This window comes from Myotis brandtii, unplaced genomic scaffold, assembly GCF_000412655.1.
Source record: "Myotis brandtii unplaced genomic scaffold, ASM41265v1 scaffold544, whole genome shotgun sequence".
Taxonomy (NCBI): domain Eukaryota; kingdom Metazoa; phylum Chordata; class Mammalia; order Chiroptera; family Vespertilionidae; genus Myotis; species Myotis brandtii.
Window position 1 is genome coordinate 542,012 of NW_005370008.1, and position 26,076 is coordinate 568,087.

Consider the following 26,076-nt stretch of genomic DNA (forward strand, 5'->3'; position numbering starts at 1 on the left):
TCATTCTATCTCTCTCTCCCTCTCCCTTCCTCTCTGAAATCAATAAAAATATATTTTTAAAGATAAATAAATAAAATCTGAATGATGTTAAAAGGGGCACAGCCTCCATAAAAAATCACTAGCTCCTTGTTTAGCTTCTGAATGTCTAGTAGTAAAAATAATACTGTTTTGCCTAGCCGCAAGCACATCATGGAGCACAAGTACGCTCTCTATCAGAAGAACTTCAATTTTAGCATTTCTTGGTTTTGTATGTTTGCATTGTTAGCTGTAGCAGAATTACAGAACACGGTATATGTAGCATGAACTCGGCAGTTTTCATGGGCCGTAGCTATCGTGCAGGGTTTGCCCACAGTGGTTAGTCAACAGAAAAGCTTCGAATTGCAGATTCATTTTTGAGTCAGTGACAAATTCACTTTCCAAAAATGCTATCTTTAGTTTTACAAAGACCTGTAAAAGACCATTAGTTAGATCACAGCTTGGCAAACTATTTTTTGTAAAGGGTCAGAAAATAAGTACTTTTGGCTAAGCAGGCCAGTCAGTCTTGTCACAACTACTCAACTCTGCTGTTGTGGTATGAAAGCAACCATAGACTATGCAAGTGAGTGGGCAGGACTGTGTTTCAGTAAAACTTTATTTAGAAGAACAGGTGGCGGGTGCAGGGTGGTGGGGGTCAATGGGAAAAAAGGGGGGACATCTGTAATACTTTCAACAATAAAGATAAATTTAAAAAAAAAAGAAAGAGCAGGTGGCGGGGCTGGCGGGGGAGGGTTATAGTCTGCTGATTCCTGATTTAGGCTATAAAAATACACAACCTCAAAATATACAATAGCATTTATGCATGTCCTTGATTTTTCTCTACAGGCAGAAGACTGATCTTTGAAAATATGTATTTGGGAGATAGTCACGTTCTGTTGAATACCTTGTGCGGGTGCTGCCACAGAAAAATCTGGTTACACTCCGGGGAGGCCTGCTGCCGCTGCAGGACTGAACCACCTCGGCTCTGAGATGAGCGTCCGGCCTGCGCGGGCACACCATGAATAGGTACACAACGATCAAGCAGCTCGGGGATGGAACCTACGGTTCCGTCCTGCTGGGAAGAAGCATTGAGTCTGGGGAGCTGATTGCTATTAAAAAGTAAGTGTTAACCTTCACTCTCATGAATGCATCCTCAGCTACGCATTGTCAAAAGGGGAGTGCGCGGGAAGCATGGAGAAGGGTCCTAGACATTGATTTCTGCGGGGTAGATGATTGTCAACTCTGGAATGCTCATGTCTGAGGTGTTGAACACATGCCCTTGCATCCTGGGTTTCTGGTTAGCTAATAGGCCTCTCTTCCTCGCCTCAGGCTCCATAGCAGGGATTGGCAAGCTTTGTTCAGTAAGGAGCCAGACAGTAAATATTTTAGGCTTTGCAGGCCATATGGCCCCCGTCACAACTCAGCTCTGCTGTTGTAGTGTGAACACAGTCATAGACCATATATATGAATGAGTGTGGTTGTATGCCAATAAAACTTCATTTATGGAAACTGACATTTGAATTTCAGATAATTTTCACATGTCACAAAATCTTCTTCTTCTTTTGATTGTTTTGATTCCAACTATTAAAAAATATAAATGCCATCTTAACTCATGGGCTTTACAAAAACATATGGTGGGGTGGAGTTGGGGTGAGACATAACTTGCCAACCCTTTTACTGGCGTGTCTAGAACTGTGTTGTCTAATAGGGTAGCAAGTAATCATATGTGACATTGAAATGTAAACTTAATTAAGAATTCAGTTCCTGTGTTGCACTAGCTACATTCCAAGTGCTCGCTAGCCACATGTGTCTGTCTAGTGGTGACCATACTGGACAAACAGAACATTTCCAGGGAAACAAAGTTCTATTGGACAACTCTGGTCTAGATAAAATAAGAACGAGGGATCCCCTCCATGGCAAGGTTAACTAACTAGTGATAAAGCAAGACACAGTCCAGGCCTCCTGTGCTACGCTGCACCACTTTTGCTGGGAAAATTGGTGATGTAGGATTGATAGCCAGGTTTTAAAATAAGTGCTGTTTTGGATAGTATAATATTTGATAGGAATCAAAACCAATCTTAAGCACTATTCATTAGTTTCAGAATGAAAACATGAAAAAGAAAGTTTAGCCTGTGACTAGGAGTAAGCATACTATTTGTTTCTTCTCTTTTAGGATGAAAAGGAAGTTTTATTCCTGGGAGGAATGCATGAACCTTCGTGAGGTTAAGGTATGTATTAATACAATAGGGAATGATTTCTGTATAGTTGATTAAAATAGTGTTATTTATGCTTACATTTTTTTTGTTGATATATTCACTCTCTTTGAATTGTTTCACTGATGCCCAAAATAAAGGGATGGGGGGTGGGGGATGCTAACATTATTCAGTTAATAGCTCAAAATACAAGATTGCTTTGCTATTAATGAGTATATTTATTGGTGTATTACTCTTTAAGTTAATCACAGCTTTATTCAGATTTCAGTAGTTTCCCACTAATGTTCTTTATCTCAAATTGTGATAAAAAACAAATAACATAACATTTACTATCTTACCAACTTGTAAGTGTATACAGTATGAAGTACATTCATATTGTTTTACAACCATCATCACCATCTATCTCTAGAACTCACTTCATCTTGCGCAACTCAAACTTTGTACCTATTAAACAGCAAGTAACTCCCCATGACCTCTACCTTCTGTCTCTGTGAATTTGACTGCCCTTAATACCGCAGGTAAGTGAAATCATACAGTACAGGCAGACCTCGTTTTATTGTGCTTCACTGATTGTGCTTCACACATGTTGCATTGTGTACAAATTGAAGGCAAGACCCTCTAACTCACTTCATGGCAGGACTCGCACATGGAGGTGGTTTAGACCCAAACCCTCAGTATCTCCGAGGTATGCCTGTATTTATCTTTTTGTGACTGGCTTCTTTTGGTTAGCATAAATGTCTTCAAGGCTCATCCAGCTGTAGCATCTGTAGAATTTCCTTCTTTTTAAAGGCGGAATCATATTTCATGGTCTGGATGTACCACATTTTGCTTGTCCATTCATCCATTGATGGACACTTGGGTTGCTCTCACTTTTTGGCTATGGTGAACCTCCCCATTTCTTTAAACTCTTCCTTTCCACTGGCTCCTTCTCTCCAGTCTCTACTAGTAAATGTGCCTGCCATCCTCTCTAATGAGCCTCAGCCCTCTCTTCCCTTGAGCTCTCTCCCCTGTCCTTCCAAACAACACCTTATGCCATCATTTGTCACCTACCATTGACTTTCCACTGAATTGAGTCCGGCGTCTCTCTCTCTCTGTTACGGAAGCTGCTTGTTGCCAAGTCCAGGATCATTTTCTCAGGCACTTTCTTGCCTGCAGGGTTGGGTGCTGTTGACCACTTCCTCTCCTCTCTCAGGCCTTTGTGACTCTGCTTTTGCTTAGCTGTCCTATCTCTTTCTTGCCTTTCACCACTTCTTCTGTGGGTCCACCCCTTAAATATCGGTGATTTCCTGCATTCTGTTCTTAGCAATTTTTTCTTTGCTCTGACACTACTCCTGATTAATGTCATTCAACCCCCTTGCTTCGGCAGTCTCATCAGATCTTTTACCTTTCTTATGCATTAGGCCAGGGATTGACAAATGGCCCGCGTTCTGTTTTTGTAAGTAAAATTTTGTCGGAACACAGCCATGCCCATTTGTTTGCATATTGCTTATGGCTGACTTCATGCTACAATGGCAACACTGAGTAGTTGCAGCAGAGACCTCTCACCTAGGGAGCCTAAAGTACTTACTCTCTGTCCCTTTGGAAGCAAGTTTGCTCATCCCTGCTGCAGACCCCTATATCCAAATGCTCAGTGGATATCAGTGCCTGAATTTTCTAGAAAGTCTGCAACCCCCCGTGCTCATATCTTCTCCCCCTTCTGTTCATTAACATTTACCCAGAAACCACAGCTCCTTGTAAGTGGCCTGTGTGATCCCACTGTCCTCGTATCTCATCCATCCTGTGTGCTGCTGCCAGAATGATCTCCGTGACAGTCAGCTGCTCATACACTATCTACCGTTTATCGAGAGGCTGTTATGGGCCAGGAAGACGCTTAGGTGTCTCACTTCATCCCACAACTACCTGATGTGGAAAGCGTTAGGGTCTTGAGTTTGCTCAAGACAACAGCTGAGACCCAGTCTCAGGAACTTGCTTGAGGTAAACACACCTCTAAGCCACAAAGCTTGGTTTCAAACCCAGGATTGTGTGAAGGGTTCAGTGGGTATCCACCTGGCATCCAAGCAGTGTCGTCCCTGCCCACTTCTCCAGTTGAAGTCTTCCGGAGGCACTTCCTTTAGAACCTAACTGGGGCCATTCCTATTCCTCAGACTCGGAGAATGCCACTCCATGCTCACACCCGTACCTGTGAGGGCTCCCCTCCCGACACACCCTTTCTCTCCCACTGAGCTGTCTAGGTGTTACTGTTCCTGAAAGTCACATTCGAATGATACTCACTGACTACTCGGGGTTTAATAATTACTCCTTCTTAAAACACCTCTGATGTTCCTTGCCTCTGTCATTAATACAATCTTCTTAATTTTGTTACATGTATTTTGTCCTCTCTTCTGAATTAGATTGTTTGCCTCTGAAGGGCAGGCACCCCAAGATATCCTTGGGGCCCAGGGTATTGTACAGCAGGTCCTCAAGTAATGCCCTTTCCTTCAAGGTCTTTTTAGAACGCTGATATCAATTAGCCTCGGATACAATTGATTTTGTTATACACGGTTATACATTGCAGTTCCAAGAACCTATTGATGGTGTTAAGTGAGTACTCACTGTAGTTTTGTTAAAAGTTGAGAACCTTCATGCCTGGGGACAGATGGTCCCTATTCGGACTGCTGACCCAGGTTCAATCTGCTTCTCTGCGTTGATACAGCTGTCCTGCCCCTTCCTCTCCTTTGTAGACCTCCCCTGAGCCACAGTAAGATGCCTTCTTTTTGGAAGTATTTCTCTGTAAAATGAGTCACATGAAGTCCTCCATGCAAAGTTAATTCTTTTGATGTTAAACTAATACATGCTTTAACTTGCTCATGAGCCTCGCTTAGAAACAAGAGCTGTGAGCCACTCAGCCTTGGGCCCGTAATTCATGCTCAAAACACACTTCAGGCTGACAGCAGAAGGGACCGTTTTCCTTGCCTAGAATTCTCTTCTTGAAAAATTTTAAAACTTACTTCATTTTCCTCTGAACAAATTTGCTGCTCGTCCCCTGGACATCCCAGCCATTGTGTGGGAGGCACTGTAAGCAAACAGGCAGAAGCGATGGCCGCAGCCTGGAAGAGCCCAGTGAATGCTACTTACAAGTTAAGCAATGTTTGTTTTTGTTACTCATGGAGCATCAGGAATCCAACCCAACTGAAAGAAGTCATCGGCCCGGAGGAGTCATTCTCGAAGGATCTGTCCATTTGGCCCGAACAGCTGAGTATTTCCTGCCAGAGAGGCATGTTGGCAGCAGCTCGCCTGGCAGGGAAGAGGCACCAGAGAGTCTTACTTTGCTCTCACTCACTGGCCAGAGTCCCCTCTCTTCCCAGCTGCTTGAAATAACTTGATCTCATTGCACATTCCCAAGCTCTGGTCCCTGGGGTACCTTATCACCAAGTGTCCTTCCAGATTTGGATATTCTATGTTAACACTTCATCTTCAGGCATTGTGTTTGTTTTATAAGAGGGATGTTCTTTTAAGGAAATTCAAAGATAAAGAGGGCTTTGCAGTGTGTTATTATTGGGCTCCCTTCTCTGTGAGGAAGTGGCTTTTTGAATGACAGGGCTCATCCCACTGGCCAGGGTGACGCTTCAAGGCTTCCTGGAAGGAGCCTCTCTATCAAATTCTAATTGTCTCGTGAGTACACCGGTAGTTGGGTATCTCTGGCTGTCACACATGAATGGGATCGCTGCTCACCATTGACAGAACTAATGAGGCAAGCAAAAAATGGTTGACACGGCCGTACTCACGAGTGCGTTCCCAGAAGCGGAAAGCTGCATGCACGCAAGGCTGAATAATAAGGTCAGGCAGCATTTTCCACGTCACCCTCTTGTTCCTTGTGCCTCGCTTTTACTGCTTTTGCTGTTCTTGAAAGCAGAGCTATTTCTCCCAAATCACTTCAGAGTCTTTCCAAAGAGATTTCTCTTCCTTCTCCCTCTGCTTCAGAACTCACAGTGTGAGGAGCACTCTGTGTCCTCTGGACACGGATGAACCAGATGGAAGTTGACAGAATCAGGCTATCGGCCCCTGTGTGAACAATTTCTTGTTCATGATGTCTGCAGACTGTCAACTGGTGATCTTGCCCTAAGGCAGCTGCCTTCTCCAATACAGGCACACCCCAGACATACTGAGGGTTCAGTTCCAGACCACCACAATAAAGCAAGCTGTAATCTTGTTTGCCAGCAGAGGGTCTTGCCTTCAATTTGTAAAAAACAAAACACAACACAACATCTGTGAAGCACAATATAGTGGAGTGCAATACAGCGAGGCTTGCCTGTGCTAGAACAGTCAAAGCCTCATCTTCCAATAGATTCCTCTCTCCACCTCCCAGGAATGAGTTCGTTATCTGGAGGGAACACACCTCAGGTAGCCCTGCCCACTGCCTGGTCCTGGCGGCACCAGAAATACCAGTTAAGATTATGCATTTACCGTTCGGTCAGTTAATCAAGATAGCTTTTCCATGTACAGTTGCTATGGATTTCATAGACATATCAGTTATGAAATTGTTGTTAAAATATGAATTGTGGTCTTCCTGTGGTTGTAGAATTAGGTGTTTCTTCCTAAGTCTACGTGGGGTTACTTTTCTTTTTCAACAATAGAACCTCTCTTTTTGTTTTTCTTCCTCGCCTTTCAGTCTTTAAAGAAGCTCAACCATGCCAATATAGTAAAACTAAAAGAAGTGATCAGGGAGAACGATCATCTTTATTTTATCTTTGAGTACATGCAGGAAAATCTCTACCAGCTCATTAAAGAAAGGTACGTTTGGTTTTCATGATCTTAGAAATAACTATTGCAAAGCGGACGTGTTTTCTTACTGCTTTTGTTTTTTATTTTATCAGTCATGTTCCTCAGGCTGTGCTGCTTAAAGCTGCCTGTTAGAGAAGGGGCCAGACCCCCATCCCTACTTCGGAGGCCTTGTGCTGGCATCATCGAAGCTAGTTTCAATGAAGCTGTTTTCATGTTTTAATGGCTTATTCACCCAAAGGAGCTCAGACATGTAACAGACATTCTGTAGTTCTCCATTCCCACAGGGACATGTGGGCAGAGCAACTGCCAGTCAAGGTGTAAAAGCTTCACTCACTCTGAGACCTCCATCGAAAACTTCTGAGTTTATTTCCATTCCTTTCTCGCCACAGTGCTCAGGGGCTTGTGCACGGGGCAGAGGAGTCTAATAAAAAATTTACCTGCTATGGTAATTAGGAACTTTAAAAGTGAGCCATGTAGAACCTCTAGGGCACATTTTCTTGGTGGCAGATGAAAGCCATTCACAGAATCCCTCTGAGTGATTTCAGCGGACAAGGATTGTCTTTATTGAAAATCATAGCAAAGAAGATGCGTGGTTTGCCCACCCAGGAGGAAAATGTTACTCTCTACTACATGTCATAAAGCCTCAGATTTTCCCCATTAAAATTTTTTAAGGTTTTAGTTTATATTACAGAGAGAAGAGATTTTTATATGTTACATTAGAGGGAATTTTGTTGGGGGGTTTACTATAAAATATTTCATCACTGCTTCTTTGTAACATAATTAAATATATTTGGTATGTATGGGCAAATGGTGTTTTTTTCTCTCTGTATTATCAAAGGATCTGGTCAAATTAGCACGTGAGCCAATGTTTGCACAAGTTCTTACTATATAACCAAAATGAATCCCATTTTCATTTGTAAGTCTAGACTTATAACTTTTTCCCTCTGCTCCATACAGAAATAAGTTGTTTCCTGAGTCTGCTATAAGGAACATCATGTTTCAGATACTGCAAGGACTTGCATTTATTCACAAACACGGTAGGTGATTTGGATTATTGTTCTTCTGAATAGCAGTGAAGTGTTGTCATCAAGTGGGTGCAGGAAGCATCCGTGTATCTTGCAATTGACTCCCGGAAAAGGTGGAAGAGTTGGGAGGTTGACAATGGATTTTGGAATACGTTACCTTCCATTACTTGATTTCTGAATATCCCTCATTATTCCTCTTGTCTGCATATTCTTCTTCTTTGGGCTTTAATGTTAAGCTTGTTAGTTATAGATCTAAAATCATTCCTGACCATTAAATGGTGTATTAGTGAAAAACCTAAGATTAGAATTCAGGGAAATTTCACATATTATGTTTGACCCACTAACACCGATTTACAGTGGCTTCTCGTTTTCCTAATGTATTTATATTTTAGTTGTTCAAAAAGGCTCAAAAATAGTCTAACAAGGTTTATGCAACACAGGAAAATTAAATGAATTAAAAATTAGCAAAGAAAGAAAAAGGGACAGGCCAAACAAGCTACAGGGTAGCTATAGCCAGGGGTGAGGTTAACCCACAAAATGCATCTCGACCTCTTTTACTTAAGTAGAAGAAGCAGGCTACAGATTCGATTCTGAGCTTGCTTTCTGACAATGAGAAATGTGAAACATGACAGATTACAACCTACATAGTTTCCCTGAGGTAAAAACAGTCCATTTGCCCAAGAGAAGCAGACTATTCTTGGTACTGAGATCAGGGAGGTTCTCTTATATGTCCTTGTAGGGGAAATAATATGTAATGTGACTTCATGGTAAACACAGTGACATGGGGAAGTTTCATGTCACTTCCCTCAATACAGGCCAATTATATCACCTGATTCGAGAAAACAGTCCTACTGAGAAAATAGTTCTACTGAGGCCCAGGATAATTCACTCTGGGGATGGTCTGGTTAGTCCAAGGAAAGAGAGTGTTTAGAATAATGGATGGTGCATACTCTTTAGGAAAGCCTCTATCACTTTTGTCCTTCTTAGCTGAGCTTTTGAAAGATAATGAGTAGCAGTGAGTTTGAGGTTATGTTTTCCAGCAAGTATCTGGGGCATCAGTAGTCTTTGTTACTAACTGCACGTGGCCCACCTGGGGATGTATCGTTACCTCCTAGTGAACACAGAGCCGTGGGATGGACATGTGCACCAGTAGAGCCAGGAGATCCTTCCGGAGGTCATTTGAGGTCACTTTTGTATATAGACAGATGGGCTGAGCAGCTGATCTTGCACAGGTAGCAATCTTTTCACTCCCAGTGTAAGGATATCATTGCCGTTGCAAATATTGCACCAACAAATGAATTTCCTAGTAAGGAAACTGGGTGGAAACCCTTTGATAATACAGTCAGCTCAGATTTGACACAGGTTGGTAGTGAGTAGAAAAGACCTCATGCCTCCATCCATCTGGGATTGTTCCCAGCCTGTTCTTTAACCCCTCAGTAGCCTCTCACAGTTAGAGACTAAATAAAACACAAACAACAGACAGGCTATCCGTACAAATCCTTGTCAGCCTCAGGCACATGCTGAATAACCAGTGAGTAATTGCAAGACTGAGTCAAATTGTGAACCAGTTCTAGTGAAAAGATTTTAGTAAAAGGTATGTCTGATTCTGCTGACATTGATAGAGCTAGCACTTTAGCCTGTATTCACCAGAATTCACAAGGCATAGCATGAATTTGCAAAACACGAAAAATATATAGTAAGATATTAGGGACAAATGTGGGGGTGGGGGGTGGGGAAGAGTCACTTACTAGATTTAAGAGCCCAGGAAAAAGAAATGATAAGAAATCAAAGAAAAAAAAAGAAATCAAAGAGATTCTCAAAGGAGAAAGGTCAACCAGAATGTCTTCAAATCGGGACCAGTGATGGCATCTCAGTTGCTCGGTCTCCTTGCTCAGTGTTGGAAACTGAGTGGGGACCTGAAAGAAAGTTAAATTCTTTGGCTTTTTCTTCTTTTGCTGCTTTCATGAGACTCAGATATTTGTTTCCAGAAAGAGCATGTAGCCTTTTATCCAGGTCTCTATCCAACCCATCAAATGAATATATGCACATACCCTCATACATGTGCATACACATCTACATGTACACATACCCACATGTGCATCTACATATACACCCCTCCCTACACACACACACACATACACACACAATACATATATACGTATCTAATAATTTAGCATCCTTATACTATTGTGTCAAAACAGTTCTTTGGAACTCCACACTATCAGTTTGCTTACACACCTTAGACTTGTTATAAGTCCCAATGCACAAAGCTTTGCAAATATTAGCACATTGAATTCTGCAAAATAACCCTACGACGTAGATGCTGTTATTGCCCCATTTTACAGATGAGGAAAGTGAGGCACAGAGAGGTTAAATAATTTGCCAGCCAGTACACAGAATTGGGATTTGAAATCGGATTGTGTACGGGAGGCTAGGTTTATTGAGAAGGTCAAACCACCTTTACTTTATAACCCCAGCACCGTTGCTATGACCACAGTTTCTTGACACTTTCCCCAGCTGTTAAGTGCCCAGTTCTAGGTATAACTTAGTAACTTTTCATCTGTCAATTTATTTCCATGCCAATTACTCAGGTAGAAAGGATAGCTGGTATCTGTCCCTTCCAAAGAGGTCTAAAGAGCTTTAAAGACCTGTCGCAGGCCCCATTGCAATGAAGTGGAAGAGCAGAGATCGCTCAGATACCTGTGTCCATTGGCCACGCTTCACTAGACAAACCTATCTTCCCAGCGAACAAGAGAGTAAGAGGTTAAGAAAATAGTGATAATATTTGTAGGTGGATATTAATTTTACAGGTCCTACCTCATTTTCATTGATAAATGACTTCTGGAAACTTCTTAATGGTATTTATATATTATCGACTTGACTTTGGTTAAGTGCACATGTAACTCCATGTTATTTCTTTTCTCCAGTAATGGAAAGAAAAATCTCCTAACGCACTTCAGAGTGAGTTTCAGGCTCCTCCCTAATGCTCATCCTCACTGTGAGAAGGCGAGTTCTGTCCCCGGGGGAGCAGACTCCTCTGAGAGGGGAGAGCCGCCCTGTGGGTAGTCAGTTGCTATGGCCATAGTCCTTGTCACTGAGCCCTTTCCCCACCCAGGGAACGAAGACGCCATCCTGCTTGGGGCCGATTGAGCAGTGCCAAAGCACACGCACTTTGCGGAAATTAAAAAAATTAATGCACACTGTGTTTCTTCCTTAACCTGCCCTTGCACATATGCAGGTCACACTCATCCATGCCAGTAATCAGAAATGCATAGCTGGCTTGAGAACAATGTTTTGCCCCAAGAAGTGGCTCTCTGCTTCTGTGTTTCACCACTGTCTTCCTGTGCATGACCTTGAGTCAGCCCTTGGCCTTTCTGTGTGTTGCTGGCCTCGTGGCCTTCTTTATAAAAACATTGTAGGTTTCAATTCGGTAATATCTGTGAAATTGCACCTCCCGTCCCAGGAAGGTGTGCTACGTGAATTCATAGTGGTTAAGTATTCTCTAGTTATTTCCCCATGTTCGTATCAGGTTCATCATTAGCAGGATGTGGCAGAGGGGAGAAAGCCTTCTTTGTGGCTTCTTGGTTTCCTTGCCCCCGGGCTCTTAATGAAAAGCAAGCACAACACATTTTCTGCCAGAATGAAAGAGGAAATTCTTCGGTTATTCGATTGGCGTAGGGGACCCTGAAATTTGATTGAAGGGCTGATCCTGAATTATGAAAGCCAAACAGTTTTGAACAGGAAGGTTTATCTTAACAGCACTTTGCTGTTGCATGACCCCTGAATGACCCAGCTCTAAGGGTTTGCATTGTGGATCGGAAGTGGAGAGGGAGAAGTGGACTCCTGTGACAAGTCCCAAAGCACGCATCCGCAGAGCGTGGACCCGGCCAGGAATCAGAGCAGAGCCAGCACCACCTCCTCACAGGTGGCGGGGCACATCCCTAGCCTCACAGCCTTGATTCTTTGCATCTACAAAAGTGGAGCCGTGTCTGCCTGTTGCTGGGAAGAGAAAATGATAGGATTCATACTACTAATACCAACAAGCTCTGGCCAGGTGCCGACGTGCTAAGTGCTGCTGTAAAAGCTGTGCAAACGTTCACACATTGAATCCTGCAAAACAACCCCACAGGTAGATGCTGTTATTCCCCCATTTTACAGGTGAGGGAGTGAGGCACGGTGAGGGAATGAGGCACAGAGAGGTTACATGATTTGCCAGCCAGTGAACAGAATTGGGACTTGAAATCGGGCAATCTGATTGGTCTGCACAATTTACCACTATGCAGTATTGCCTCTCATGTGGTAATGTTTTGTTAAAATAGAGATGAGAAGTAAATGTACACAGCAGGAGGGCCTTATACTTTTAATTACCAAGGAATAGAACGCATGGGCATAAAGCTAATAATAGCTCTTGCCATTATTCAGTAATGAAAAGGACAGAGGGCTAGATTCTGCAGACATATTCATGAATGTTCCTCGTTATAAAGGCTTATTCTCAAATACAGTATAACAGACAACACATGTCAACTGACAGATACAATTTTCACCAGCCAATTTTAAGGGTCTGTTTGCAATTAATTTCTTTCCCCCTAGCCATTTCCCCTCTGATTATTTATTTGGGGCCTGAAGTGTGATCCATAGAAAAGAAAGCTGCTAGAGGGACATATGGGGAACCAGAATCTTCCCTCTCCTCATTTCATTAGTGCTCATGTTCTCTGTGGAAGTGGAATTAAAGTGGGAGAGGGTAAAGCTGGACTGGCGGGAGGAGATCATGCGTGTTTACAGGAGCATGACCAGCAAGGAAGCAAGGAGTGCGAGAATACTTGCATCTGAGCACAGGTCGATGTGGTGGGATGCGCAGGAGAAGATGCAAGTGTGTTGAGGTGGGTGTTGTAGATGGTGGCAGTGGAGCTTGGGGGCTGGAGAACAAATGACTCATAAATGCCACGAAAGTTTAGAAATAAGAATTTAGCCCAACAAGAGGAGAGAGGGGGAGTTAAGAGGAGAAGCAGCATTAATCTGGACTTGCGAAGACCAGAACCACAAACCTAGATTAGCTGTGTGGGTTGGGAGGGACAGAGTGGAGCTCCGTAGTATAACAGCTGTGGTACCTTTCTTGGTAGGATTGTGAATGATTCACCCACCCACCATGACTCACCTCTCCCATCTGTTCAGTCAGAAAACAATGTCTACCATTTCTTTTCTCATTGAGGCTTTTTGTTGTTAATCCTCACCCAATTATATTTTTTGTGTTGACTTTTATTTATTTATTTACTTACTTATTTATTTATTTATTTCCCCTTCTCCTCCCGCGACTCCGAGTCCCCCTGTGTTGACTTTTAGAGAGAGTGGAAGGGAAGGGGTAGAGGAAGAGAGAGACAGAGAGAGAGGGGGAGAGAGAGAAACATCAATGTGAGCAAGATACATTGATCGGTTTCCTCCCACATACGCCCCCACTGGGGCGGGGATTGAACCTTTGACCCTTCAGTGCATGGACCTATGCTCTAACCACTGAGCAATGCTGGCCAGAGCTCATTGGTGTGGTTTTAATTCTCTGAGTTTTTAGGAAGAGAGACCATGGTCTCATGTTCATATATCTTCAGGGGCCACGGGAGTCTTCCTAGGTGCACTGACAAAAGGTCACTCTCTAATAACTGTTTGTGCATTTTCACATTCTTAAGTCAATTCCAAGATGGGAGCATGCCGTTGGGCCTTCTGGGAGCTGGATGGTGCTCTGAAGAACAGAGGGTCCAAACACAGTGACTCAGTCTCGGAAGAGACCTCGCCCACTCTGGTGGGCGCTGATCATCTTTATTTAATTAGGCTGAGCAGAAGCCATCCAAATTTGCCCACATCTGAAATTCTTTCTTTCATTTTAAAGGCCATTTTTGACGAATACTGAATTACTGTTTGAATTTGAACCAGCCTCAAGTTTGGTTCTTCCTATAATTTAGGTTTAATTTACTCTTAATTTGGTTAGGAAACTTAAGGAATTAGTATGAGGAAGACCATTAGGTATATATTGGTACAATGTTAGGATAAAGAATGAAACAATGGAATATATATATAGATATATATAGATATAGATATAGTATGTATAGTATGTATAGTATAGTATGTATCTATATCTACATATCTATATATATGTATATATACAGTATACTACCTTTCTACACCCATATATGCATATAAACACTCAAAGCTATACACATACATGTACTACATATACATATGCTATACAAATTGAAAATTCGCTGTGCCAGTCTCTGGTCTAATCCAGGTCTAACTGCTTGATCTTGCCTTGGATGATGGAAAAGAAAAGCAGCTCATTGGTGGACGGAAGCACTTCCTCTTCTCCCCTGTGGCCCTCTTGAGTGTGTGCGATCACTTCTGTACCTTCAGCCCTTCTACGTGGACTGGGTTTTTGGCTCTGTAATTATATTCACCTGGTCCATCTTAGCCAGCCATTCACCTTACAGACCCATCATTATGTTGTAACATGAACCACGTGGAGCTTGACCTCGTACTGAGCTCTGGTGTCTCCAGAATGATGAACAGAGAGGAGTGTCCTTTTATGAAAACACTGTTGCTTCTGTGATGCAGGACATCTAGTGCAGTTTTCACATATAACTACATTGCAGTCACCCAGCTCTTCCTTTCGAACAGAGAGGGGTTTTAGAAAATGACCTTGACTAGTAGATTCTGTCCTGCTGGAACGCCCTCTGTGACGAGAACTTCCCACTCTGAGCCCTTAGTGTCTCCCACACTGCGTCAGGGTCATCGCTCTTCTCTCTCAGTTCTTAGCTGCTGTCTTGTGAGGTTTCCTTCCTCCCACCTTCCCATCAGCCCTGGTCTGCTCTCTGTTGCCCCTCCCTACTTGACCCAGGTGTATTTGTCATCATTTGTCTTCACGTTCCCTACAAATCTATTCAAGTCCCGGGTCAATCAATAAGAATATGTTATGAGGACACCATGCTCCGGCCTCTGCATGAGACATCCAGAAGGAATATAACTGTGGCCCCTACCCTTAAAGTGTTACATCTAATTTCTGAGAGATGGTTAACATGCCTGAAAACGATAGCACTCTGCTCAGGTTTACTATGGAGGGCCTATTACATCTACCAAGGCAAAAACCATGTCCATTTGGATTTTGCTTCTGAATCCATGGAGCCTAACCCAGTGCCTGGCATGGAGTGGGCCCTCCTTGAATATCTATTGGTAGAATGAATGAATAAATGAATGAATGAATGCTAATATATTGGAATGGCTTCATGGAGGAAGGGAAACCCAAAGAAAATCTTAAAGCATGAGAAAGATTGGGATTGGTATAGTCAAAAAGTACAAGGGGACAACATTGTTAAAGGAAATAAATACAATGAACCAAAAGAAAATGAGGAATTTTACTTGTTTGGAACACACTTTACACATATTGGTGGTAAATATCCTATATAATAAGAGAAGAATATGCTAATTATCTGTTATACCATAATGTCACAACCAATCTACAAGTGGTGGAGAGCTACAGGAGGGCGAGGCAGCAGGCAGAAAGCTACAGGAGGGCGGGGCAGCGAGCTATGAGCAGAAGAGAGCTACCATCGGCGGTGGGCGGGTGGCCAGCTGAGGCAAGCAGCAGCGAGCTTCTCGCACACAGATTCGTGCGCAGGGCTACTAGTTGGAAAATAATTTTGTCTCTTTCGACAGACTGAAAGGAGTTTCAGGTTTGTTAAATAATTTTATAAGGAGCCATGGAAGGTTTTTGTTGTGTGTATTTGTGGATGGGACAGTGACAGAACGGTGTTTGAATTATCAGGAAGAGTGGGAATCCAGCAAGCTAGAGTGAGGATGGCCTGCTAGAAAGGGGCAGTGCAGGGATAGGCCGCAAGAGGTAGGATTTGGGAGGGGCCAATGAGCAAGGGCACAGGGGACAGATATGAGGGATTTTGATGAGAAATGTGACAGTTAGGATCCAACCTAACCATGAGGCATCTGGGTATCTTATCAAAGGTTCAAGAAGGAGAGTCTGGGACAGGCTGATGTGGAGATGACAGTGATATTCAGCTGCGATCATGAGAGACATAGGTCGAGAAAAGGATGGAGGAGGACATTAGAGATGTGCATTACCAGCAGAGAGGTGGTTGAGGAATAGTGTAGATCTTCAGTGATGGCTATTAACTTCTCCCATAATGCACTAGTTGGATCCTAACTTTCACAACCTTGATAATGATAGCACATAACAAATAACACTGTGAGCAGCATCAACGGAGTTGTATTTCCAGTTTGGGTGTTCCATTGAGATTAAGATGTCTATGTCAGCAATGCCCTCTGTAAGTTGGGGATTCTGGGTTTTCAGAGGCATATACCGCTGACAGTGGGTGTCTGAGTGCGCCTGGAAGGTTGGCATGTTGACTGTCTGCTGCATGTGCCCCCAAAGCTTTGCTAAAGCTGAGGCCAGCTTCCCATTTGATGAGTTAGCTTTGCCTTTCAAGACATGAACTGCACCTCTACTTTTTCATTAGGCAAAGTAGTATTTAATACTTAAACATCTGTGGCAACACACAGCAGAATCTCAGCTATGTGTAAGTCCTATTCATAAATCTCTTGTTTCTTGAACAAAAATTGTAATTATGTTTCTGCTGTGGTATAAACTCTTAGTACCCATAAGACTCATCTTTTGAAATATTTTTTTCCTTAAATGACAGTTTTTTTTGCAAAGTTATCTCAGCCCATAATTGAGTTTTGATATTTTACTTATTTATTTTTAATTTTTTATATTCAACTTTTATTTATAATAGTGAAAAATGAAAAGACAGCTTAAATGCTCAAATAGAAGAATTGGTATGTCAGAGATAATTTATCCAAATGATGATATTATGCAGCTATTAAGGCTTTTTAAAAATTAAGAAAACAAGGAATGAAATGAGAATCGGATACAGAAACTAGGGAAGAACTCTTTGAAGATTTTTTATGTCTCGTTCTTGACAGATTTATAGAAGTATAAATTGCAGACATAAAATTTTTGATGTTTTAGAATAAGTTTTCTCTCTTGGAAAAAAAAGTATGATGATCAACTTTGGAATAATTTCACGTCTTGAATTCATCAAAGGGAAATGAATGAAGTCCTTTGAGAGGTCTGAAGGACTCTATCAGTAGGATGGATGTATAGAGCCTTCAGTGTCATACCTGAATTACAATTCAAATTATGGCAGTTATGAAAAGGGCGATACAGCTGGGAAGAGTATAACGCAGAGGCCAGCTTGCATTTGGATTCCTTTTCCGCTTTCTCTCAGGCTTCTTCCATCGGGACTTAAAGCCTGAGAACCTGCTCTGCATGGGACCAGATCTTGTGAAAATCGCAGACTTTGGATTGGCCCGGGAAATCCGATCCAGACCTCCATACACAGATTACGTATCTACCAGATGGTGAATGCCATTTTCTTCAAAAGTATTTGATTACATTTCTTTAAAAATATGTCATTATACTGAGGGTGCTATTCATGTCACAAACATTAACTTTCACGAGGAGAAACAGTGCGGTTTACAACATATGTGTAAGCATGTTGGCATTGTGCAAGGGTTAAAAGCTTGTGTTGTAAATAATTTTTAAAGGAAACCCATTATGCTTTTCCATAATATGAGTCATATTTTATAGACCTTTGTAAAGACCATTTACAAAAGAGTTGTGTAAAAGATTCTCCAAAGACCTATCTGAATAACCGCTATTATTAAAACTTCCAGACCCTAAGAATTTGCTTTAAGTAGTTGGCCATGAGCAAGAAGTAGCCTACAGACAATGTTTTACATTTTCCCTCTCCCTCTCCCTCTCCTCTCCTCTTCCCTCTCTCTCTCTTCCTCGCTTTTATTCTCACTCTGCATTTCTCAAAGAGGCTGCAGAGAGGAGTCCTGTAGAGACATGCGCAATAGAAACGACCCTAAGATAGAGAAGCATTGCTTTTTGGCAGCAGCCACAGCAGCTGCCGATCTCCACGCCTGCATGTACCGCACTGAGCTACACAGATAGTGGAAATGTGTAAGCTCTCTCCCTGAGAGCTGATGACATATTTAACTTGCTCTGACCAGTGGAGGCAGTAACAGGCAGTGCCCCTTTGTCCCTCCAGGTACAGGGCCCCCGAAGTGCTCCTGAGGTCCACCAACTACAGCTCCCCCATTGACACCTGGGCCGTGGGCTGCATCATGGCCGAGGTGTACACCCTCAGGCCACTCTTCCCCGGGGCCAGTGAGATCGACACAATCTTCAAAATTTGCCAAGTACTGGGGACCCCGAAAAAGGTAAGCCGGCCCCCCGGGCTCCCTGGCCTCCACTGCGCCATGGCCACCTGCTCCTTCTGGAATCTTTCTTTTGGCCTCAGCAATCCTCCATACCCACCTCTCAGACACGCCCATGCCCTCAGACACACCCACCTCTCAGACCTGGCCCTCACTCCCTCCTTCTGCTCTCTCTCACTTTTTATTAATTTTAATTTTTAATTATTTTTAAAAATAATTCTTTATTGTTGTACATATGTCTTCTTTTCCCCCCTTTGGCCCCCTCCAGACTACCCCTGCCCCCCACCTCAGGACCTCACCGCCCCATTGTCTGTGTCCATGGGCCATGCATAAATGCAGATAAGGTCCTTGGTTGATAACTTCCCACCCACCCCTGCCTTCCCTCCTAGATTCCATTTTTATTGATTTCAGAGAGGAAGGGAGAGGAGAGAGAGACATCAATGAGGAGAGAGAATCATTGATCAGCTGCCTCCTGCATGCCCCCTAATGGGGCTGGAGCCCACAACCCCGGCATATACCCTTGACCAGAATCAGACCCTTCAGTCTGCAGGCCGATGCTCTATACACTGAGCCAAACCAACGAGTGCCTTCCTTCTGCTCTTAAGTAGAAGACATTTGTCCTGGCTCCCTCTCCTCTCCTCTCCATGGCACCTCACCTCCCTTGTAGCCTTTCTCTGTTCTCAAGGCCACAGCACTTAGGAACTATTCAGAAGTCTCCTGAGTGCAATCTGTAGCCCTCACCTCCCTCCTTTGTAACTCCATTCACATAGTTACATCTCTGTGAGAGGCGCTCCCAGGACCCTCACCATCACCTCGAACTCAACATATCTGACAGTTTGCTTTTTTAAACTTCTTCCAAAGAACACAAACATATTGCAATTTTTTCTTTCCGTTTTACTGAGATATAATGGACACAGCGTTGTGAGGGTTTAAGGTGCACCAGACTGTTTTTCATTTACCCCCACTGGCTTCTTGCTTTCATTCTCCATTTTTGTCTGTGGTCCCATCATAGTCCTAGAGCCCCAGCCTTGAGGCTGTGTGTACATTTTACTCTCCCTCTTTCCCTTACTCCCCTTCCCCTCACCTAAGTAGTGGGTCCTTACGTCCTGTTGACTGTCGCTGCACAGTCTCTCACGCAGCTCTCATCCTTGGAGTCCACTGGCCCCATCACAGACCGGGCCGTGCTCGCCCTCCCTGAATGGGGGCATCAATCTTTCTGCCTTCAAGTCTTTTGCCCTCCAGCTAATCTTTGTCTGCAGCCAGTTCACCTCCTTAAAGAACAGCTCTGGTACTGGCGCCCCCTCCTAAGAATATTTTCTGGTTCCTATCACCAGCCACCTTAACTGTCATTCTCTGTCCCCCACTTCATACCTGTACCCCCACACCATGCACCCTGGAATCTCCGCACTATAGTGCTCTGCATATGAGGTCTGCCTGACTGAGGTCTCTCCCGTGACCCCATCCGCTGTTTTTCCAAGGCCCCGCAATCTTTCTCCTCACAGTTTCTCCTCTCCTCTCCGCCTTCCACTGTGATCTGTGTTACTAATATAATCATCTGTGTCCATATCTGTTACCTGGATGTTACGCTCATTCAGGGCAAGGATTTATCTTGTGTTTATTTGTGTTTCTTTTTCTGGGCCCTAGCTAGCATCATTGCTGGTACAAATCAGTCTCTCAAAAGAAATTACTAAATCATTTGAATGAATCACTGATGGCACCACTTCAAGATTTCCAGAGTCTCCTGCTGGAGTCTCCCCTCCTTGGGATAACTGTATCTACCTCTCGTGGCCTTAGTTACTTTTTATTCTGAATTACTGCTTTTAAATAAATATCTTATTTTCTCCTTTGGACAGTAATTTCTGTAAGGGCAGCATTTATATCAGATTATTTTTGGATACCCAATGCTACGCCTATAGCAGGCCCTCAGTAACTAAGTGAATGAATGATATGAGCAATACATAATGCCACTTTGCTTTAAAAAAAAAAAAAAGCAATTACACCAGAGCGTGTCTTGTAAAATAGTGGAGAGTTGGAGTTAGAAAGGACCCTAAGATTATTTGTTCGTCCTTTCCCCTCATGCACTTCAGCATTTAGTCATGGGTATGATGGGTGAAAAAGTGGGGAACTTGAGATTGCATGGGACTGCTTTCTTTACCGCTGGACTTCATCAAGATGGGGATATGTAGGTTTTGACAAATTTATTTAACTGGGGACAGGTGTTTTGTTTTATCTCTCCCCCCTCCGCTCCCCCCCCCCCAAAAAAAATCTCACTAGCAGTTTCTAAAACCTCTGTCTCATGGAACACAGTTGGGAAAATACTAATTTGGTTCAACCCCCAAATATCAAGAGAGGCGCTATCTTTTTTTTTTTTTTTTTTAATATTTTTTTTTTTTTTTTAATATATTCCATTGATCTCTCACAGAGAGGAAGGGAGAGGGATAGAGAGTCAGAAACATCGATGAGAGAGAAACATTGACCAGCTGCCTCCTGCACAACCCCCCACTGGGGATGCGCCCGCAACCAAGGCACATGCCCCTAACTAGAATTGAACCCGGGACCCTTCAGTCCGCAGGCTGACGCTCCATCCACTGAGCCAAACTGGTCAGGGCGAGAGGCACTATTTTGTGTTAAGGTTATACAACAGGTTGGTGGCAAATCCAGTGTCTTTTTCTACGCTTTCTCAGACTTCACGCACTTTCTATTCTCCCTGTTAGCATCCACCTGTGTGTCAGTCATCATGGTGCCACCAGAATGGATATGGACGTGGTCATGACATGATTGCCTTTCTGTTGTAGGCACACATGCCAGGATATGCACTGCTATCACAGAGAGTGGCTGAGCAAGATTTTCTATCTTTCTTTCTTTCAGACTGACTGGCCAGAAGGCTACCAACTTTCAAGTGCTATGAACTTCCGCTGGCCCCAGTGCGTACCCAATAACTTAAAGACCCTGATTCCTAATGCTAGCAGCGAAGCAATTCAGCTCCTGAGAGACCTGCTTCAGTGGGATCCCAAGAAACGGCCAACAGCTAGTCAGGTTTTCTTCCATCTTCTTCTGTGGGATGCATTTCTTATGAAGTTCATATCTAACTCTGAATGAGTCCTGTAATCTCATAGGAAGTACTTTATTTGGTATTATGGGTAAAAAAATAGTATAGAATACCACTATTGGTGTATCTATACTAATAAAAGCGTAATATGCTAATTAGACCGAACGACCTTCTGGACGTCCTCCCGGACAAAGCCGTGGTGGCAGAGGCCAAGGCAGAGGCGGTTAGGGGTGATCAGGCAGGCAGTAGAGCAGTTAGGGGCATCAGGCCGGCAGAGGAGGGCAATTAGGGGCGATCAGGCTGGCAGGGGAGAGCAGTTAGGGGCATCAGGCCGGCAGGCAGAGGTGGTTAGGGGCATCAGGCAGGCAGGCAGGCAGGCGAGCGGTTAGGAGCCAGCAGTCCCTGTGGGAGCGGGCCTAAACTGGCAGTCGGACATCCCTCGAGAAGTCCCTGATTGGAGAGGGTGCAGGCTGGGCTGAGGGCCCCCTGCCTCCCGTGCACGAATTTCATGCACCGGACCTCTAGTTATATATAAGAACTTAAAATAGTTTGAAACTTGTAAAGTTAAAGTAGTCAAGGTTTAAACAACATAGTTGCTTTGGAATGAGGAAATGGGCTCAGAAAAGTGAAGTATTCTATTTAAGACATATAGGAAATAATAAGTTACAAAGCTAGGAGCTGTATTGAGCCAGAATACTTTTCAGAAGTAGCAAAGGTAATAGCAGTGTAACTGCCTGCTTTAGTGAGATAATTTTAAGTTCATACATTCGATAATACTTTAGATAAGAAAAGTCACAAGGGGTGTTACAGATTCAAGGTGCTGGCAAACATAGGTTTGTGAGTACGAGAAATACAGAGTTTATTCTTTTATATTATTTATTAATTATTGTATTATTTTCCATGCAAACAACTATAAACCTACTTTTGCCCCACCCTGTAGTTGGTTTGGGCTAAGAAATTGCAGTAAACTGGTCAATGGAATGTAGCCCCGTGAGTTGATGGTGCTAACCTGCTCACTAGACTTTTCTCCTGAAGCAGCCATGTGTGTCGTTCCAGGCGCTCCGATATCCTTACTTCCAGATTGGGCATCCCCTGGGCAGCACCACACAGAGCCTTCAGGATTCCGGAAAACCACAGAAGGACATCCTGGAAAAGGCAGGCCTGCCGCCTCACATTAAGCCAGTCCCTCCAGCCCAGCCCCCGACCAAGCCACACACGCGGATTTCTTCGAGACAGCATCAAGCCAGCCAGCCCCCTCAGCATCTCATATACCCCTACAAAGCAGAGGCGTCCAGGACAGATCACCCGAGCCATCTGCCGGAGGACAAGCCAAACCCCTTGCTCTTCCCATCCCTCCACGCCAAGAATCCTCCAGCGGTAAGCGGCGAAATTCACTAGTGCGCCTCCTGTCTGGCCTGTTCCTCTTCTACTAGTACCTCACTTACTGCGTGACCTGTTTTCCTTTTCAGCACATAGAGTGTAACTGTGATAAACGTATGTTTGTAATATCATGGACTTGTGAAAAGAGCTTTGGCCTTGGCGTTAAAGGGCTAAGTTCAATGGCCCTGTGCACATGACCCCGCCTCTCTGCTCCTCACTTCCTCTCTGTAAAATAGAGATAATAACACCTGCCTGAAAGAGTTCTTTTGAGCACGAAATGAGTCAATACTTGAAAGAATTTAAACGAATACCTGGCACCTGGGAGGAAACTTAATAAATATTAGTCATTGATGCTGATCCCTGTGGACTCAGTTTCCTCATCTGTAACAGAAAATCATTACATCTGTCTTGCCCACCAGACAGGGCTGTTCATGAGGATCAAAGTTCCTGATGCTTGTGCAGATGTTTTTTGTTTTTTTTTTTATGTTTTTATTGATTTCAGAGAGGAAGGGAGGAGAGAGAGATAAAAACATCAATGATGAGAGAGAACCATTGATCAGCTGCCTCTTGCATGCCCCACACTGGGGACTGAGCCCAAAACCCGGGCATGTGCCCTGATCTGGAATTGAACCATGACCTCCTGGTTTGTAAGTCAACACTAAGCCACTGAGCCACACTGGCCGGGCTGTGCAGATGTTTTGAAAGTCACCAAGTGCCATACAAATATTTGTAGGTGGTTATTCCTATGAATCCCATCAATGGCTCATATGCTGGGCTGTTAATTGAGCCCAGATCTTTCTTCTCCTCTTGGGCTGGGGTTCAAAAGGAATCAACGGGTGTTAGATTTAATCAAATGGTAACCTGGCCAAGGGAGTCTAGTTGCCAGTAGCTTTTTAATGCTGTCTGAGAGTCTGATTTCCTAACACCTTTATGCAAAAGTAACACTTTTTCTGTCAACTAGTATTCCTTCACTGAGCGCTGGCTCCCAGGCAGCACAATGTACGATACTGCGTGAGGTTACAGGGTGGCGTCTCTAGACTGTTTGTTTTACCCCAGCCCAGGACTTGAAGGCAGCGGTAGTCGGAAATTTCCTATTATAACTAATTCAGTAGTTAAATCATGTCCAAGTCTATCAAGAAGGCAAAGAAGGCATTATTTGTATTGTTTTCTGTAAGAGGGTGGGATGACTGACACTATATTCTTTACATCTTTATTTATAACACTATAAATCATGTTAACTGTTTGAGATGAGGCCTGAATGAGAACCAGCCATCTTCCTAGTATGGGAGAAGTCCCTTAAATTTCTTTTTTAAAATCCTTTTCATATACGATGAGTGTCTCCATAGGATGAACACCGATGTACTCTGTGCAGGGTAGGCAAGAGACAAGGGTCTGGGTATGCGCTGCCCCTGTTGCCCTTTCAGATGAGCAGTGCATATTAGGGAACTAGAGGCCGATGCATGAAATTCGTGCAAGAGTAGGCCTTCCTTCCCCCAGCTGCCGGCACCGCCTCCCTCTGGCACCTGGGACCCAGGCTTCCCTCTGGCCGCCAGCAGGCACCCGGGACCCAGGCTTCCCAGAAGGTCATCCAGAAGGACGTCCAGAACAACGTCCGGTCTAATTAGCATACTACGCTTTTATTATTATAGATGCTATGCCCCAGGATCCTCCTTTTTATGACCAAGAAAGTTCGGAACGGGGAATACCCATGGGTGAGCTCCATTAATGCCAAGTATTGCTTTTCCCCCCTCTTCTTGTGAACACAGAAAATCCTCGCTGGGCTGGAGCACAAAAACGGTGAGATCAAGCCAAAGAGTAGGAGAAGGTGGGGTCTTGTTTCCAGGTCGACAAAGGATTCCGATGACTGGGCTGACTTGGATGACTTGGATTTCAGTCCCTCCCTCACCAGGATTGACCTGAAAAACAAGAAGAGGCAGAGCGACGAGACTCTCTGCAGGCAAGTGTGCGCTTCTGTCTGTAAAGGACTGGATCTGGGATTTGCGAGGGACCCTTACCCATCTGACATGCCTTCTCTTGAGCGTGACCTGAGCCATGTTCTCTCATTTCAGATTTGAGAGTGTTTTGGACCTGAAGCCCTCTGAGCCCATGGGGACAGGAAACAGCGCCCCCACCCAGACTTCGTATCAGAGGCGAGACACGCCGACGCTGAGATCCTCGGCCAAGCAGCACTACTTGAAGCACTCCCGATACTTGCCGGGTAATAGAAACAGCTCCCTTTTCTCTGACCGTTGAAAAGAAAACATTTCCCTGGAATCCCATGTTCACAGAGATTCTGTTTTGGAAGGCACTTGGGGCTTCTCTTCAGAACTGGTGGGAACATCATAAAAATATTTGCTGGAGCCCAGGCCTCATATTTTTAGTTTTTATAGTTGCCTAAGATAAGAAATTTAGTAGCAGATACTGGGTCCAGCCCCCAGGGAGGGAGGAACTGGTAAGAGCCAGGCAGCCATGCCTGAGGTCTCTTCCCTCTCCAACCCCCACCCCAGAAATCTGCAATGCCTGACACAAGTGGGGATGCAGGCATCTAGAGGGAAAGTGGTTTGGCTTGAGGTTAAGGTCAAGGCAGCCTTGGACATTAGGGAGTCGGTGAGGGTTGTTGGTACAGACTGGAGCCATCAGCGTGGGATGACGAAGTGGTGTAGGTCAGGTGAGAAGGTGGGATCTTGGGGGACAGAGGCAGAAAGAGGAGGGAAGGGATGCAGAGGTTGGGACTTTGGAGCGGGGGTGGAGAGGAACTTAGATGACAGAAAGGCGGTGGCCTGCGGAGGGGACACGTAGGAATGTCCAGAAGCACTAAAGCCCAGGACAGCACCAGAGGGCGTCAAAACATAGGACATGGGACAGAGCTGTTGGTAACAGAAGTTTCAGACACCCCTGTCAGGCCACGTACCAGAGAGGCAACATACTAAACCCAAAGACAGCATCTTTCCTTTTCACAGTCCATTTTTGCTTAGATTCTTGAGCCATAGAGACTTTTAGACAAATTGGGTTCTGCATTAATTTTATCTCTGAAGTCTGGTGCATATTTTGAAAACATTTCTTCCCTGTTAGGAATAAACATAAGGAATGGCATCCTCCCGACTCCGGGCAAGGACTTTATTCCATCTAACCCGTGGTCTAGTTCTGGTTTGTCAGGAAAGTCTTCAGGGACGGTGTCAGTAATCAGCAAGATAAATTCAGGTGAGTAATAATTATTAACTCCCAAATGGCCAGAAGCAGATTCTCTGGGTGTGGCAGAGTGGGAACGGAGACGAGGGTACCAATTGTGGGACCTCGAGGGCCTTTCTGCTACGCAAACCCCGGGCCTCTCTTCCTGGCCTGTGCTCCTGTC

General features: G+C 44.1%; 1 protein-coding gene across 1 annotated transcript in view; it reads left to right on the forward strand.

Moving 5' to 3' along the window:
* Window positions 1-26,076, forward strand: part of ICK (intestinal cell (MAK-like) kinase) — a 51,720-nt gene that overhangs the window by 20,201 nt on the left and 5,443 nt on the right. Inside the window, exons 2-12 of the mRNA XM_005878088.2 lie at window positions 862-1,134; window positions 2,189-2,243; window positions 6,877-6,998; window positions 7,947-8,026; window positions 17,299-17,431; window positions 18,127-18,298; window positions 21,164-21,331; window positions 22,401-22,721; window positions 24,491-24,681; window positions 24,794-24,942; window positions 25,797-25,925. Of these exons, the coding sequence (XP_005878150.1) occupies window positions 1,034-1,134; window positions 2,189-2,243; window positions 6,877-6,998; window positions 7,947-8,026; window positions 17,299-17,431; window positions 18,127-18,298; window positions 21,164-21,331; window positions 22,401-22,721; window positions 24,491-24,681; window positions 24,794-24,942; window positions 25,797-25,925 (1,621 nt within the window). The 5' untranslated portion in view covers window positions 862-1,033. The remainder of the gene's footprint in view (window positions 1-861; window positions 1,135-2,188; window positions 2,244-6,876; window positions 6,999-7,946; window positions 8,027-17,298; window positions 17,432-18,126; window positions 18,299-21,163; window positions 21,332-22,400; window positions 22,722-24,490; window positions 24,682-24,793; window positions 24,943-25,796; window positions 25,926-26,076) is intronic.